This window comes from Scardinius erythrophthalmus, assembly GCF_964197995.2.
Source record: "Scardinius erythrophthalmus genome assembly, chromosome: 13".
NCBI classification, from domain to species: Eukaryota; Metazoa; Chordata; class Actinopteri; order Cypriniformes; family Leuciscidae; genus Scardinius; species Scardinius erythrophthalmus.
Genome location: NC_138233.1, coordinates 3,767,544 through 3,787,152, shown reverse-complemented (window position 1 = coordinate 3,787,152; position 19,609 = coordinate 3,767,544). Strand labels below are relative to the sequence as shown.

The following is a 19,609-nucleotide window of genomic DNA, read 5'->3' as shown; positions in this document are numbered from 1 at the left end:
TATGATTTTGCCCTTGTGCTGAAAACGTCTCAGAAGTCTTTAACATTCTAAGAAAATAGCTTACTTGCGCTTTGCAAAATAAGAGTCGTGATGACACTCAAACCAGCTCTCTAGATTACACTTATTTTCTTCACTCATTACTGTTGTCAGCTATCGCTTCTGCACTTTCAGAAACTGTCAAGACTTGGTATGTTTTATATAACAGCTCCTGACCATCTGTAAGTGCCTTCTGGGACTCATTTGTTCCCCTCAAACAAGCGCTAGCTTCGCGGTCCGACTCGCTCGGAGAGTTTCAACCCGGGCTGGTTTTAAATCTGCCTGTTGTTCAGTCTGAAAATCAAAGCTGTCTGGAGAAGAGGAGCACTTTGAGACTTTTGTCCACTTCACTGTCTGATCTTACACACACGTGCATGTCCTCTTCACTGTCTGATCTTCACACACACGTGCATGTCCACTTCACTGTCTGATCTTCACACACACGTGCATGTCCACTTCAAAGCTGACGGCGAGAAAAAGCACAGTCTGCATTAGCATCGCAAAGAGAAGATCGTAATGAATGCAAGCTTAATCATGTAACGCTGCATGCTGCAAGTAAAATATATTATGACATAAAATCAACTAATTGATTGCACTATAATTGTCATGCATGAATATTAATGAACTGCTTTGCATATTCCAAACACTGCTTTTACACATCATACATCAGCTCATATTGTTAGGACCTACCGAAAGAAATCTTAATTAGGTGATTGCTGATGTTCTTGATGGGTAATTCAGAGGACACAACCAGAATATAGTTGGAATATTGCTGAATATATTTGAACATTGATGTGTGTCGTATTTCAGCATGCGAGAGAGATTCTTTGCCTATTGATGAGATTTATTTCGAGGGTTTACAAGAGCAAGTGAGGGCTTTTCTTTCTTTTAGAGTGGAAGAAAGGGAGGGAAAGAATGAGTGAGAAGGACATGCATCATCTATTTAGGGCGATTGTCCTTGACCTCTTTCTGATATCTTTTTTTTTCTGTGCTGAGAAATCAATTAGCAAATTTAACAGAGAATTTATAGATTGATTATGATAAAAACATCTCTAGGACTTCTTTTTATTCAAAATGTTTTACACTAAAGGCCAAGGACGATGACTTAAAACTATAAAGTTTTAATAAACATTCTAATTATTTGAGAATAGGAAGTACACACCACAACTAATATGTTAACACACAGAGGAAAGATATCATTTGAATCACTTTCAGAACGATTTTCTCCCAACCTGATGAATATGATGAAAGCATCGACAGCCAATCAGAATCCACCCGACTTTGAAGCGTGCGAGCAGTGCAGGACTTTATCATGCGCTAATCATTTAAGGCAAGTTCACACTATAACTATAACTGAAGTTTTACTAATTGTTCTATAACGACACAGAGGAACCATATCATTGGAATCACTTTTAAGGCCCATTCACACCAAGAATGATAACTATAAAGATTAGCATCCTCAGATGTCTATTAAGCGCGAGCTTGTCTGTCACTTTAAGGCTATAGCCTATACTTGTCAGTCTAAATCCAATTTTTGTGCATATCCGATCAGATTTAGTTTAACACTAATAAAATAGACACTTCAAAATAATGTGCACATGTGACGAAAACAGTAATAAAAGTTTTATTTCATGTTCAGGAGATCACATGACCAGCTGAGCATGACTTGCTTTCTCTCGTTGTTAACCCTCCTTATATTATCAGACACGTTCATAATAAATAAATCACATGGATGACTGTCAGTATAAGGTGTTTTTCTAATGGCTAAAACTTTTGCATGATTCTGTATCCTGGAAAATATCACTTTATTTTAAACAATATCCCACAGGTTTGACATGAGGGTGAGACAATGGTGACAGAATGTTAATATTTTAGATGAATTGACCTTTTACCTAAATGAGATGATGCAACTCTCTGGTAAATGTGTCGCTTTTATTGTAATTGCTTGAGTGTTTGATTAATCTGCGTCGGGTTGCAGGTTTAAAGCCCATTTGAGAACCAAACCATCATAAAGTACAAAAGCACATATGAGGGAATCATATTTTCTCCCCTCTCAGAAAGTTTCTTCACATAATGTACAATATACAGCTTCACATTCATGACTCTGTTGAACATCATGTCCAATTCATCTGTGTATGTTCATTCATCACAGGCGATTCAGCAGATTAATGATGAGTTATCTGTCTCTTAATGACTGTCTGCCTCAGGGACGTGTCCTTAATGAGCAAATCTCTGTGAGGATATATTTATTCTCTCTCTCTCTCTCTCTCTCTCTCTCTCTCTCTCTCTCTCTCTCTCTCTCTCTCTCTCTCTCTCTCTCTCTCTCTCTCTCTCTCCCTCACTCAGTGTCACTTTTATTTCATTGCTTTCCTGCGTCATACCATCTGAGCATATTAAAAAATGAATTCTTGCCATAGGATCAAGTTTATCACCTCATAGAGACGATCAGTCAACCATGTGAACGCCTGAACGCAAATGTTCATCCATTTGTATTCACACAATAAACATTTACATGTAAAATGTGTTTATATGAATTAAACATATATCCATCCAGTTGGATTACGCTGTTTAAACTTAATGCATATTTGTATTTGTTAGTCATATATAGACCCACTGTAAATGAAACGAAGCATGTATGATTTTTGCTGATAAACTGAATGTGTTTTAAATGCACAATAATCAGGTCTATTGTCATCAATGATTTGAATAATTAGTTTCAATGTCATACATTTTATTTGCTTGTTCCACAGACATATTTGAACCACATTTGGTTTGGGATTTTGGATCACATGTCTTTTATTTTGTAGTTTGCATAGTTCTTGTTTGTCATGTCCGTCATGTGATCATGTCATGTGCTTCCCTAGTCTTATGTGTAATGTTCTGATTGGTTCTTGTTTCATCAGTTCTGTTTTCTCATTGGTTCATTGTCTGATTGTTCACAGGTGTTTCTTTGTTCCCTGTATCCGCTGTTGGTGAGTTTAGGTTTGTTCAAGTTTAGGTGATGTCCCAAGTCAAGCTTTTGCTAAGTCTTTTGTTTGTTTTGTGTTTGTTTCATGAATAATCTGAACATGGGTTCGCACTGCAACTTGCCTTCAGTGGACATGATTACACATACATTTTAACTGAGTAAATGTAGTTGTTTTCACAATTAAAGGGGTGGTGTAATGCCCTTTTCCCAAGATGTAAAATAAGTCTCTGATGTCCCCAGAGTGTGTGTGTGAAGTTTTAGCTCAAAATACCCCACAGATATTTTTATATAGCATGTTAAAGTTTTTTGAGGATGAGCAAAAACGCACCGTTTTGTGTCTGTTCCTTTAAAGGGGTGGTTGATTATGATTTGACTTTTCTAACTCTAGTTAGTGTGTAATGTTGCTGTTTGATCATAAACAACATCTGCAAAGTTACGACGCTCAAAGTTCAAAGCAAAGGGAGATATTTGTTTTTACAGAAATGGCTTTTTAAGGACTACAACAAACGGCTGGTAGAGACTACACCACATTCCTCCCGGGTTAGTGACATCACCAACCCTAGAATTTACATAAACCCCGCCCCTGAACACGATTTATAGATTATCAAGACAGAATATGCTAATCAATGACTAGAAGATAACTACACATCAGCTTCATAAATTCATCAACTAACCATTCAGAAATGTCCTGTTGCTTCTACATGTTGTCACTTCTTCTCGAGTCTCTCCATCTTTGTCTGACTCCGGTTTGAATATAAAAGGCTAAAAGTTTTCAAAATTTTAAGTGCATGTGTGTGTGAGGTAAAAGGACACAAGCGGTTGAAGCTCCGCCTCCTGTGCCGGGAGCAGCAGCTCATTTGCATTTAAAGGGACAGACACAAAACGGTGCGTTTTTGCTCACCCTCAAAAAGTGACAATTAACATGCTATATAAAAATATCTGTGGGGTATTTTGAGCTAAAACTTCACACACACACTCTGGGGACATCAGAGACTTATTATACATCTTGTGTAAAGGGCATTATACCACCCCTTTAAATGCAAATGAGCTGCTGCTCCCGGCACAGGGGGCGGAGCTTCAACAGCTTGTGTCATTTTACCTCACACACACATGCACTGAACATTTCAAACACTTTTAGCCTTTTATGTTCAAACCGAAAGATGGAGAGACTCAAGAAGAAGTGACGACATGTAGAAGCAACAGGACATTTCTGAATGGTTATTTGATGAATTTATGTAGTTTATGTGGAGTTATCTTCTAGTCATTGATTAGCATATTCTGTCTTGATAATCTATAAATCGTGTTCAGGGGCGGGGTTTATGTAAATTCTAGGGTTGGTGATGTCACTAACCCGGGAGGAATGTGGTGTAGTCTCTACCAGCCGTTTGTTGTAGTCCTTAAAAAGCCATTTCTGTAAAAGCAAATATCTCCCTTTGCTCTGAACTTTGAGCGTCGTAACTTTGCAGATGTTGTTTATGATCAAACAGCAACATTACACACTAACTAAAGTTAGAAAAGTCAAATCTTTAACAGATTTATGCTGATTTGTCTTAATGAATGCACTTTGAAAATATGATTACTTAGATAAAATAAAAAAATGCAAATAGTTAATAATTGTAAACTATGCCATGATTTTTGAGTGCATAAGTTTCACTTGACTGACAAATGTTCATCACATTACATGCATATGCAAAAACGATGTAATCCAATGTAAATCCAAATTGATTGACATTTAATATGCAATTCAAATAGGCAACATAAATCTTAAATTTAGACCTACTGTAAATACTTCTTTTAATACATACTGACAACTTTTGTAAATTGACATTTGTGGCTTGAGAGTTTAACGTTGTTTACAGACATCAATACATCTAATAAGATCTCATAAAAGTTTCTGTCCTGATATAGAAATAAGTGATTCACATAGAGTATGAGGCTTTTACTCACTGTCAGCTGTTTGAAAGCTGTTCTGGGTGAAAGATTGTGTTATTGCCATCAAGAAAAATATCACATTCATGCAAGAGGCTCCTATGCTGACAACAGTATTTACTGAGCAAGTGTTAAATTAAATAGACACAGACAGTAGGCTATAATGTCAAGCAGATAATTATGTTATCAGTCTTTCTTCAGATCAAAACATTGATTTATCCTGCTGAATGTGAAATAGTGTTGGGGAAACTATTTGAAATGTAGCTTTCTAAGCTATAAGATACACATCATTTAACTTCGCATTCAACTACAATTAAGCTGTTCCTAAGCTGCTGAAAAAGTAGTTACTGTGGTGAAAATACAGCTTTTAATGTTGTTTATATGTTTATGTGGTGTTTTTAATGTGCTTTAAGACAAACCATGTGTAAGTTCATAAGTCGACACCATTGCTGAGTATTTCTGCAGTGAACCAAAGACAGTCTCAAACACACGCTTTGAAATCGCTGGTGTTTCTGACGTCACAAACTACCTTGTAACCAATCAGATCAACGTGTGATCGTCAACCAGTGGATCTCTGAGCTGAGTGAGGGAGTGGAGGCGGGGCTCATTTACATATTCATATAACCGCACATACTAAACGAGGCAGGGGTGTCGAGTTACATTCAATAATTTTTTTTGCGTTTTTCCCATTACAGATTTGCGCAAAACTTTTGCCATATTTAAAAATGTTTGCAAAATTACTGCGTTTCCATTGCGACTTACACATCATTTTTTCCTCTTGTGATAAGTCATTCCAAACATCATGGCAACGGATGTTTGTAGGTTTATTTATATCCCAGCCACCGCACTCATTATTTTTAATGGAAGGAGACGTAGGTGTGTTTTCCAAGCATTAATGTCAAGGAAGGAGCATTATACGTAAGAATATGAGGTGAATAATACGTCACATATGAGGTGTTTCTGGGTGTTTCTCCCTCAGTTCTGCTTCAAGCTCGTGATTATGGCATTTCTTTGTTGTTTAGAATCCAGTATTCCCGTAATTCTTTTGTCTTTTATGAGTTTATTAAAAAAACTCTGTCTTGTTTCTGTCCAAACATACCGCGTCATCTTTAAAGAATGATCATGTGACATTTATGCAAGTCAGGTGACTGTAAATGTGCGAAAACTTTCAGTTTTGTGAAATATTCCTTTTTCGAACTGCCTGAAAAACCTCCTCATGCGAGCGTAAAAACTTTTTTTTGTGATAAATGGGAGTTTGCGCGAAATCGACACATTTCCTTTGGCCGTATTTTCAATTCGCAATTTCATTTTACGCAATTTGAAGGGTAATAGAAACGTGGCTAATGGCTACCATCAACTGTCTGGTTACCAACATTTGACAGAATATCTTCATTTGTGTTCACCAGAAGAAAGAAACTTTGGAACAACATGAGAATGAGTAAAAAATGACAGAATTTACATTTTTGGGTGAACTGTCCCTTTAATGAATCGTTCAGAAAGACTCACAAGGTCGTATGAAGTCACAGCGATTTGTGAATTAGCAGGGATTGATTTGCAAAATGAAATCTGTGGATTACTTCAAGGGTAGATTGTTGCTGTATTTATTTATTTATTTATGTATGTTCCCTTATATTCAGGTGGTGTTTGGAAAAATGCTGATGAAACTGCATTCTGAAACATGAAAGACACGTTCTTTTGCATTAATAAATCAGTAAATTGCATTGAAATGAATGTGACAATGTAACACTGGTTTCGTTCCAGTGCTTCATTGTGACCTAATAAAGACACATCCTTCTGCCAACCCGCAAAAACAAGTGTTTCAGTTTACCTATTTATTTGTACATTTCATCTAATTTAATGTGACGTGCAAAATGAAAGTAATTCATATTCTGTGTTTCCTCGGGCAGATTCAATCTAATATTCATCTCTGCAGAAAGTGATGACGCACTGCTCTCGTCTCAGAGTTACTGCCGCAACACTAAAATTACACTCACACTTGCATTACAGTTGTGTGTAGAGGTGCTAAATGCATTAAATACATAACTACTGTACATACTAGGCCTAGATATAGCAGATTTAAAACAAGGGCAATGAGCATTTACTCCAGATGCATGTAAATAATGACTCCGAATCAATGTTAGAATCATTATTCAATACCGTTTAATGAGCTCTGTCTCCATTCTAGGTCAGGAATCAATACATGTGATTACTTTTACAGCTTTACATGGTGAAGGCATATTTATTTTATATAGTTTTGTGTAAACCGTGATGCCGAGACAGAAAGTAATGGCTGTTTCTGCTGCTCGCTAGAGTCTCTGAAGACTTGCTTTGTCAAACTTTGCAGTGTTGTATTAATAGCAGGTCATTTCTCCTCTCCGGAGTTGAAGCTCTTCGTCTGAAGAAGCTGTTGAACTGACAGGAGTGCAAGAACAAGTGTCAGACTGCAAACAACCTCCTTCAAAGTCGGTGGGCGATGAAGCCCGTATCATATTTGATACGCACATTTCTAAGGCCTCTTTATGATCAATTCTGCTGATAAACCTGTCGCTCTCAATCTCCTCCAGTCCTTCTGTCGTCTGATTGATAGTTTTAGTGTAATTGTGTAAAAGTCCTCCTTCACGTGTGTTTTTTCTGTGAAAATACTGATTTTTATGAAGCAAACATAAGAATAACTTTATATTGTTAGTAATATTTCAAGATGAACACTTGAAATACTTTATTATCCAAAGTCTCAAATATGATCATCAGGCTTTTAAAGAAGGTTTATTTGTTCATCTCTCAATCATCATTTGTATTGCATTGCATTATATGTTTTAAAACTACAGAGCTTTGATCATAAAACTAAACATTTAAAATATCATCTTACTATATGATTGGCAGATGTTGATATTTATATGCAGTTTATCTGCTATACTGTTATAAAGATCTCATTGATTTACATTATGCAAGCATCAGAATTGAATCTTACATTTTGTTCATATAAATAACATCTGCATCAAAATTTTCATATTTTTGCTCAGTTTGACCCACTGAATAAAATCCTCGAGTTCGAGCTTCATATTTTCACTATATCATGAGCCATTAAAGCCTGCGTGTCAAACATGAGACTCAACAAAAAATACATATGCAAACTTTTTTATATATGAAGAGTTCAGATGCAAAAGCCTCTAAATGCCATCAGAAATTTTCTTCTAGAATGATCATTTTTATCAAGCTTGTATATTTAAGTTCAGTAATTTCACTTAAATGACAATTAATAGGTAATTTTCATTGCCATTCAAATGAAATAACTGAACATAAACATACAAGCTTGATAAAAATGATCATTCTAGAAGAAAATTTCAGATGACACTTAGAGGCTTTTGCTTCTGAAGTCTTCATATATTCGTCTAAAGGTTTAATAAACTGTTCCTTTAAAAAAAAAATAGATTTTATTTCATATGTCAGGCTTTACAGGGTAAAACATGTCTTTCTTTCCTTCCTTCCTTCCTTCCTTCCTCAGCCAGCCACAAGTCTCCATATTCTGAATGAAACGAACACAAAGAAAGTTTGTTGTTGACTAAAGGCAGACATTAGACACATATTTAGAGAATGATTACATTTATTCTCCCAGATATATGCCCTATATGTCATTTATTCCCTAAAGCGACTAAAATCTAACTTTGAAGCGGAGAACACCTGGACAGTGACATAGATCACCCATATCTGTGAAATCCATGTGTGATCCTCATTTCGCTGGACTGACGCCACAGGGCAAGAGTCCCACACATGCCAGGAAGACTATATGTGACTGAAAGCATCATAAGTTAACTTAATAACTATTGATTCCTTCCTCACACACTGAAAATCTTCCAACTGCAACTCAACAGTGTAAGACTTATGAATAATAAGTCCCGTTGGATATTATACCATTTGTCTTGCACTGGCCTCGCTGAAGATTAAATCTGCTCTTATTGTTTTGCCATGAAAATTTTCAGTGTGTCTGGAATGAATCGATGGTCGTTATTTAAAGTTAACGTATGATTTCAGAAGACTTAATAAAAGTCATGTGGCACTTTGGGATTCTCCATGATTAACTGTATATGGACAGTTAAATGAAATGACAATGTACTCTACCATTCAGAAATTTGGGGTCAGTGAGATAAAAAAAAAAGGGGTTTTATAAAAATACAAAATAATAATTCAAAAATACAGTAATTATATAGGAAAATATAAAGGAAAATATATAGGTATTTACTGTGTATAGGTATAAATATATAGGAAATTGTTCCATTATGTAGAAAAAAGTGGCCATGATATTCATAGATTCTCTATGTGTAAATGAGGGAATATGAGCATCAAAATTTGTATGAAGCAATCCATGTTTGTTAGATGTCAAATGATAAGCTGAATTAGTGATTGCAGACCGGATTTGACAAGGTCTTTAAGTGGAACCGAACAATAATTAGATGTGAATTAAATGGCATGAGAAAGAGAGATTATTATCACAGTTCGTTCCTGATGATTCACAATTGGAAAGTTCAATACAAATGTTTTGTATGATGTGATTAGATAGATGCAAGTGAGATGGTGTGATACATAAAACCATATTTGTGGAGTGAGATTCATATTTGTGGGATTAAGCATTCTTCCAAGATATTGTCCAAGTGTCCTTTACTATGGACAGTTAAATGAAATGATAATGTACTCTACCGTTCAGAAATTTGGGGTCAGTGAGATAAAAAAAAAAAGAAAAAAAAAAAGGTTTTGCAAGAAGTCTCTTCTGTTCATCATTTATTTGATCAAAAATACAATAAAATTGCGAAATATTATTACAATTTAAAATAGTCATTTTCTATGTGAATATATAATAAAATGTAATTTATTCATGCGATCAAAGCTGAATTTTCAGCTTCATTATGTTATAACAGCATTATAAACCATACTGTCAATTTTGATCAATTTAATGCATCCTTGATGAATAAAAGTATTAAATATTTTTTTTTAAACGTACTGATCCCAAACTTTTGAACGGTGGTCTATATATGTGCATATATATGTGCATACACAGTATATATACTGTATATGACTCTTACAATCTTTATAAGTGAAGTATATTCATAATAAAGTCTGACTTCCAAATTTGAAAATTGTATTTCCTTGAGATGCGAGTGCACAATGTCCTGTGAAAAATGGTGGCATAGCCTAAATGGAGATGTACTCAGTTAGTCATAATAAAAAAAAGTTACCACATAGCATATGATAAGCCTGATTAGCAAATGTTTGAAGAGACACGGTGAATGCATGTCTGTACCACAGAACATGATCTATAAAGATTAGATCTAGGTGACATGAAATATTGATGAGAGACAGACAATAAAAGTGACAGCTGTCATTAATTTTTCATACAACATTCAGGACTACTGTACATAACTTCCAGGGAAGCTGAGATCTCCATTCACCCATGAATTTAGCACATTGATTATATCCCAGAATCGCTTAACCATAAAGAGACAGGTTAGTCCATCTTTCTTTCTCCTTGACAGATCTGCCTCTCAATCACCCGTTCTGTCCGTCCCAGGAGCCTGTGATCTGGACAAGACTCTGACGTCCACTGTTGGGGAAAGTTACTATTAAAAATAATGTTATTGCATTCATTCCTAAAAAAGTATAGCCTAACTAATTGCATTAGGCCTACTTAGGTACTTTTAATGGAAAGCGTTACTTTTTCTCACCTGGGCTTGCTTGTTTTTGTTGTGTTTTTTATAACAAAAAAAAAAAGTTATATTTTTGGCAAATGTAACGGTCCTTTCACTCCATAAGTGAAATGAATAAGACTCAGGCTGAAAGAAATGCGAATTCATGCAAATGCAAATTCATCCTTTCTGGATTACAGAAGAATTGGACGTTGGGGAAGAAAGTTCAACACTCTTACTTCAGCCATAAAAACTAAAACAACATGCATGAAACACAAATATGATGTTTATCTAAAGTCATTTTGATGTAAAAGTGTGGTTGAATTGGATCATCAAAGGTCAGCAGCAAAGACATTGGTTAATTAAGTGAGATTAAATGCATAAAGTACACTCTAAAAAGTGCAGGGTTGTTTTAACCCCAAATTTGGGTCAAATATGGACGAACCCAACCATTGGGTTAACATTTTTAATTAAAAAATGTAACCCAACGGCTAGGTTTGTCCATATTTTACCCAAATGTGAGTTGAAACAAACCAGCATTTTTAGAGTGTATATTTGTATTATTTAACATATTGCAGGTTTGCATATTATTATTTATTTTGTGGATTACTGAATCTGTTTTTGTGCAAGTGAGATGGATAAATGCATGCTCATATTTAGGGGCCGTTTACACAATATTGTTTTCGACTAAAAACGTAACATTCATTTATGACAAAGGCGGTTTAGGGGCCTGAAAACGCAAACTTTTGAAAATGTGTTTCAAAGTGCAACTTTTTTGAAAACGATTCTGTTATAGTTTACTATAAAACCGCGAATTTGTGAAAAGTGTGGTCATGCACATGAGTGTTACATGTTAAATCTATGGGTGCCTAATGTTTCTTTACAAAGTGACATCGCCAACTACTGGCCTGACATGAATAATACAGTGTTTTTAATCGTTCTCGGATCCGTGTGAATGAGGATCGTCTTCTGTACAGGGAAAATGCAATGGGAAAAACGTTTCTTTTTTTAAGACATCATTGTTGTGTAAACGAATTGGGAAAACTCAAATATTTTGTTTTAAATTTAAAAGTAATGCATTTCTGATAATCGATTTCTGATAGATAAGTAATCTGATTATGTAACTTATAACTCCCAACTCTGGTTACGTCATATAGCCTACTGTTTTAAATATTGGTTCAGAAATTATTTAGTGAACTCATGAACTATTGTAGTGATTGTCTTAATTGATCTCAGGACAGTTTGTAATGTAAGTAAAGTTCGTTTTTAATGAATCCTTATGCTTATAAATGTATAATACAAAAAGGGTAATGCTTTAATTGCTTTAAATGGCTAGTTCTGATACCACACAAAAACTACACAGAACCTTCATATTTAATGTTTAATTTGTAGATTACACTTTCCAGAAAACATTTGCATTTGGTTTGTCATTATAAATGTTTGGGAAAATCACCAAGAAATCAAAATGGACAATAATTTTTTTTTTTTTTTTTTATGGAATATTGCAGTATTAATTTTCACTCACATGAGATCCACCAATAGCAAACCGCAACCACCCAACCATCCAATCAATTCCCCACGGACAAAATCAAGCCCCGCCCACATTTGTTCTTGTCCCAGAAGTGTTTCACTCGGACATACGACACAGTATGAGAGAAAAGAGTGTTGCAACTTTCGTTTCATCACGACTTTAAAGCTGCCATTTGACCTCTAAGCAAAATGATGTGAATTTTTGGGATGAGAAATTTCATATGACCAAGAAAGGAAGAAAAAAGCCGTATGACTTTGGTTTCTGTCTTCTCCTCGGCTCCCGCTTGAGTGTTCTAAACATGAAAAGGTTAATCTCTCACAGTAGCGTGCTGTTCTGGTCTTTTGTTTTCCACTGGACACTGAGACTCGACGCGGACACACACAGCGCTTCATATTGACTGAGTGTCTATTCACTTGCGCTAAAGTGCATCTGGCTTCTCTGTGTCTTCTGCTCAATAAGAGAGGCCGATAATACAGCGGGGCATTAAATGTTCTTCTGCTCTCAGAGGGAAACATATGCAGGATACTTTGATCATGAGAATCAAACGCCGTCCTCATGATGGAGAGAAGCTTTAGAGAACCGAGAGCTCTTCATTTCTGCTCTGATTTCACTGAGATAAATGTGAAAAGGTCATCTTGTGAAAAACATTTTACTCGTGTGTGTGTGTGTGTGTGTGTGTGTGTGTGTGTGTGTGTGTGTATGCAGAGATGATTACTATATTTTCATTCTCTAAAGTCTTGATAGTTTTATTTTGAGTTTAACTTTGAGTATAACACACACTCACAGACACACACCCACTACTCTCTCTCTCTCTCTCTCTCTCTCTCTCTCTCTCACACACACACACACACACACACACAAACATGCACACACACACTCTCTCTCACACACACAGACACGCAGACAGTCACACACATTCAGACAGTCACACACACACACACACACACACACACACACACACACACACACACACACACACACACACACACATTTACACACTCACATGCACACTTTCTGTCTTTCACACACACACACACACACACACACACAATCACACACATGCAGACACACACACACACACACACACACACACACACACACACACACGCATAGACAGACACAGACACTCAAAGACACACACAAACACATGGAGACACACACACACACACACACACACACATTTACACACTCACATGCACACTTTCTGTCTTTCAAACACACACATACACACACACACACACACACACACACACAATCACACACACACAGACAATCACACACACACACACACACACACACACACACACACACACACACACACATACACGCATAGACAGACACGGACACTCAAAGACACACACACACACACACACACACACACACACACACACACACACATACACACTCTCTCTCTTTCACACACACACACACACACACACACACACACACACACACACACACACACACACACACACACACACACACTCATTTACACACTCATATGCACACTTTCTCTCTTTCACACACGTAGACAATCACACACACACACACACACACACACACACACACACACACACACACACACACACACATATACGCATAGACAGACACAGACACTCAAAGACACACACACACACACACACACACACACACACACATACACACTCTCTCTCTCACACACACACACACACACACACACACACACTCATTTACACACTCATATGCACACTTCTCTCTTTCACACACGTAGACAATCACACACACACACACACACACACACACACACACACACACACACACACACACACACACACACACATATACGCATAGACAGACACAGACACTCAAAGACACACACATGCACACACACTCTCTCTCAATAGTTTTATTGAGTATAACTTTGTATTGTCACTAAATTAGGTCGATCTGTTCCCAAATGATTTCATACGCCAATGGCAGATGCTGAGTTTGCTCTATTGATAAGCTTTATCCAAATTTCAACAACTGTTCACCATAATTATGATTATCTATGATTCCCAAACCTAATTTAGTTCAGCTAGATGGCTCACACCGAGAGAGAAATCTCAGATGGTTTTCTCTTGACGTATTCTCCTCAAAGACAGAGAGCAAAGCTCCTCGTTTAACTGCAGCATCATTAAAACAGTTATTGATTAGATTGACCTTTGTTTTCTTTTGTTAATCAAATGCATATGAAGAGGTGTGTCAGACCACACAGACAACCAAACATCTCAGCGGTAATTGTCTGTCAGCGCTGTTATTGATCAAGATGTCCTCAGGCTTTCTCTTGAGGAATCAATCTCTTCGTGTCTCATTCCATTCTCTCGAAAGAATCAAAGTCTGGATAACTGATAATCATAAACGTCAGACTGGATTGTCAAACACAATCAGACAGTGCAGCAATTATTATTATTATTATTTTAGTGCATTTGCAATAAAACAATAGACACACACACACACACACACACACACACACACACACACACACACACACACACACATATATATATATACATATGTTGGATTATGTATTATTAAAGATTTATATTTTATAGTGACATATGTAATAAACGCTAATATTTTAAATAATAGTGTTTATTTTATAACATTTTATTTAGTCAAATTCTTGGAAATGTTTAATTCAAATGGTGAACTTAGAGTTTTTTCCAATTGCTAACACACAATTTTGCAAACTAGGCTGGTTTAATCAAAATAGCCTACTTAACACAATTCACAAAACCACACACCCAAACTGCAAAATACCTAATTATATATCGCACTGCAACCAAAACTACATATAGCATTATCAAAATCAAACTTTTGCACGAAATGGCGCACACTTCATTCATATTAGCAGATTTTTGACTAACCAACTACACTGTTGAGCGTAATGAAAAGCACTCTCATCTTTAGTATGCTTTGCCATAATACTAAGCACTCACACAAAAGCCTAATTGATAATTGATTTGACAGTGCCTTGATTACCCTTTGACCTCGTCTTGTTAATAATAACGAGGGCTGTTGATTGAATGATGTGGGCGGGGCTGGTGCTGTTCTCCTGTCGCTCACACGCGCACGCGCACGCACTCACTCGCGCGCACGCTGGATGCTGATGCTGGATTCGCTCACTCAGAGAAAGAGCATCTCCTGCAGTCAGTGTGTGTCACACTGGAGTCCCGCGGAGTAGACTCACTCTCTGCATGTCCATGAAAGCCAGAGGATCCAAATACCAGAAAAGAGTGTCGTTTTCTGAGGATGAAGATGAGCAGTGCTGGAAAGAGGAGAACGGCGGAGTGGACGCACATCACCTGACGACCAGAGACTCTTCGGCGGGATATTACCGACACAACATGTGAGTGTGTTCACACAACTCCACAAACTCACGCGAAGCTCTCTGCGCTGACTGGAATGACGCACAACGCGTGAAAAAGGCACAATAATTCATTTTAATAATATGAAAAGTCAAAGAAATGAGATTAAATAGGCTGTGTTTCTATGAGTAAAATATTAACGTAAAATATTACGTTTTATTAACATAAAACCTGAAGTGATTTCTAATTAAAATACATTAAATACTTTTCATATGTTGCTTATTTCCCTCCCTAAGTAGTTTTTCATTAATAACATGACACATTAACAAATGTAGAAATGACGTTAAAATGTTAAACGAAGTCTTAAAATATATTTTATTTTTATTTTCTAATTTAAAAGCTGTGACATAAACCTTAAAGCGCCACCTAGCGGATGGTAATTTGCCCTCTGAAGATTAATGAACTTGTGTGGATTTACTAAATCTAGCTAAATCTGACCAAATCTTCCGTCTCGATGAGGTCATTATGCGAAAAGCTATTTATTAATAAATTAAGTCTTTCAAAATCTCTCAATCGTTAAAAATACGAAAGTCCATCATATAAATGTTATTTTATATATATATATATATATATATATATATATATATATATATATACATGTGTATATATATATATATACATGTGTATATATATATATATATATATATATGTGTGTATATATATCCTATTTTTAGATCATAATCATAATGTAAACAAAAAGTGAAATAAACATCAACCATGTCAGTATTTATTGTGTACAAATTATTTATTGCAGTTTCTTAAAAACTAGCCTGTATAATTTCCATCACAATGAAAATAATAGTCTTTTCAAAAGATAATCAAAAGTGTGATGTGTGAGGGTAAATATCTCTCGAACAATATTTTCATTGTGCATCGTTTCCAATCAAGATGCAATTTTGTCAAATTAAGCAAAAACGATTAGAAAATGCAATACATACAGTAAGCCTTAGATGCAATTTTGTCAAATTATGAAAACACGACAAAAAAGCCATTTTACTCCTACAATGTTTTGAATCTCATTTCCACCACCAGACAGTTCTATTAAACGTCATGCATGTTTGCATTTGCATTTAAATGTGCGTGTTTATCCAGTAAGATCTTTGACAGCTCCAGGTCATGCATGGCTTCCTTCAAGTGCTTTATTTGACTCTTTCAAAACATGTGGTTTTAGTATGAGTCAAACTTCAGTCATATAAAAGCATGCTGATCCTACATGCATGACATAGATAAATGCACAAATATTGATTTTATCAAGGCACAGTACACATTTTACCAGCTCATGTTTGTAAAATGAAATGCAATTCAGATATGTCCACTGTTGACAAGGCCGCATTAATGCACGGGCTTACCTGTGCTGAAGCCCAGGGGCCTCCCAAGTTCAGGGGCCTCCCATGTTCAGGTTCATAATGAGCTGAAAAGGTCATATTGTTTTGTAACTTGTCATGTTTTCTGTCAATCACTCTAATCGCACGTCACATGTCTGCTGATTGAGTGACCCTTGTGGCCCCATAAGCCCCGTTCACACCGCCAGCGATTTTGTCGCTGTATGTCGCTAGTCTCAATACTGTGAAGTCGCTTGTGGGCGTTGGTAGTGCTGTCGCTCTAATGCTATTGGTAGACTGCACGTCTGGCCACATCTATACAAAACACCATCACAAGTGATACAACTATATTATTTTAATTTGATTAGGAATTAGGCTCAAAAGAAACAGCATGCTGTTTTTATATCGCCACAGCAGTGTTCAGTGGATTAAATCATTTACTAGATTAACGATCGATCAATCTACAAATCAAACTCACTCATACTGTCATAAATTACTAAAACGTCATCCGAATTTTACAAATAATCAATTTTCAACATAATGCAGGGGAAACTGTAAAATGAACTGCAGCAGTGCTAAACTTGCATCATAAAACTACAACACTCGAACTATAAATGTATGAATTAAACTCACTGAGACTGTCGACAGTTTCTTTTCCATGCATCATTTTATTATATCCATGTTTGTGGTTAGTTACAGTCAAATCATATAAAACAGTGAAATCGCCCCAGAACTCTTCTGTCTTGCCTGCACTCGAGACGGTGACGTGAGCTCCACTGAAAGACTTCTTTCCTATTGGTTGTCGCTCACGAAAATCGCTTCTCATTTGCATAAAGTTGAAATTTCTCCAACTGTGATGTAGATTACCTAGATATTACACTTTTTTTAAAATGAGACTCAATAAATCGAGGGGATGGGGGGCCTACAAAACCTCTCAGCCCCGGGGCCTAATATTAGGTTAAGGCGGCTCTGTTGAACATTAAAATATTTATAAAATTAATTAAACTAATATTTTTTACAGGAGCTCAAACCTGAAAAGCTGAAAAGAGATTGTTATATTTTCTCATAAGCATGTTTTATTGTGCAAAAGTTGGGATTTATGAAGTCTTCTTGATCAATTAGAAAATATAGCACAACATTTGAGGTCCTGCTCATGTCTGTGGCACAGAAGTTCAAGTACTCGTGATGGGTATATAGTGATGATATAGTGATCGATTTGGCCACTAAAGAAGTACGACGGCTGTCTTTGATTTATGACCTCTGTGTTGACGTGCTTTTCAGGATTGACATGATAATGAATGAATTCAGATCTGGAACTGGTCTTTCAATACATCAGCGAGTCAGAATGAGCATTTGTGTGAGTGATGCTTTCATTAACGGTGGATGTGCTTCTGTGCACATGCTGTCCAGACTCTGAAATGCCCACAGATGTTGATCTGCGTGTTGTTTCTGAGTAAAACAGAGCTGCAGAATGACAGGCCTTGGCGATGTGTGTCTGTGTGAAGCATTGCTGTGTGTGATCATATATACATAGCAGACACGTTTAACTCTCACTTTTGCACATGATTAACAACGAGCTGCATAATTTACATCAATCGATCCATTTTTCACCATAACGGAGAGGGTGTTTTAATGAAAGGAGTAGAAATAGCTTCAGCTCACTTTTTCCTCTCTTTCTCCATAAATGTGATTCAACTCAGAATTTCTGATTTCTTTGCTCCAATTTGCTTTTACCATGTGTCACCTTTTACAGCAAGATCATCATCATCCTTAGGAAAGCATTCGTATTAGATGATATGAAATTGCAACAAAAATTCCTCAAAACAGATCATCTATGTCTGATATTAATATTCAGTAAACAATATACTGTAGCCTGTCAAACAGGACCATTAATTAGCCAATATTTGACCATTTCAATTATTATAGCACATTTTTGAGAGTGTATGTTCATTAAACAAACACTGAATGTTCTCACAACATTCTGCAAACCTAAAAACAACATTCTGTCTTCATGAAGAAAACTGTCCTGGCGCACCTTAAAGTATAAATTGAACCATATGCACAAATCTAATTAATCTAAAAAGGCGGTCAATAAAGTAAAGTGTATAGCTCAAGAAAATGCCAAGGTCATGGGTTTGATTCGATTCCCAGGGAATTCATGAATTGATATATACGTTGAATGCATGTAATGTAAATATATATTTTTTTAAAGTAAGCTCAAATGTAAGAGAGTTTTTCTTTGTTTCTCACTACATTTGGTCATTACATAATTCCCATACTTGTTATTTAATAGTTTTGATGAGGTTGCACGCAGAAGGAAGTTCACTCAAACTTCTCTCCAGAGCAGATAAAGTGGTTTTCGGTTGTCTGCTAGAGTCCAGGGGTTTTAGGGCTCTGCGTTTATTGAATCATGGTAGAGTTTGAGCCGCAGATTTCCAGCTGAACGCTTCTCCTCTGCCTCTCATGACGTGACCTGAGCTGTGTGAAATCAATTACCCTGCTCAAGTAAATCCTGAAGACCGGGTCCAAATTCAGCCTTTAAATTAAACAAACTCATTCTATTAGGGCTGTACGATATATCGTTGATGTGGATGTCAAGTATAGGGATTGTAGTAGCTTGATTGTCCGGTCAGCTTAAAGGCACACTGTGAAAGATTTTCTCCCATCTAGCGGTGAAATTGTATTTGACTACCAACTGAATATTACTTTCCAGCCCCTCCCATTCCGAGGGCGCTTTAACTCCTACAGTGGCCGTATTA

At 36.4% G+C, this 19,609-nt stretch overlaps 1 protein-coding gene across 2 annotated transcripts in view; it reads left to right on the top strand.

The window, feature by feature from the left end:
- Positions 1 to 15,188: 15,188 nt before the first annotated feature.
- The window catches only part of trpc3 (transient receptor potential cation channel, subfamily C, member 3), a 51,140-nt gene continuing 46,719 nt past the window's right edge, over positions 15,189 to 19,609 (top strand). For both annotated transcript variants that reach the window (XM_081381936.1, XM_081381937.1), the window contains exon 1: positions 15,189 to 15,509. In XM_081381936.1, the coding sequence (XP_081238062.1) occupies positions 15,358 to 15,509 (152 nt within the window). In that variant the 5' untranslated portion in view covers positions 15,189 to 15,357. The remainder of the gene's footprint in view (positions 15,510 to 19,609) is intronic.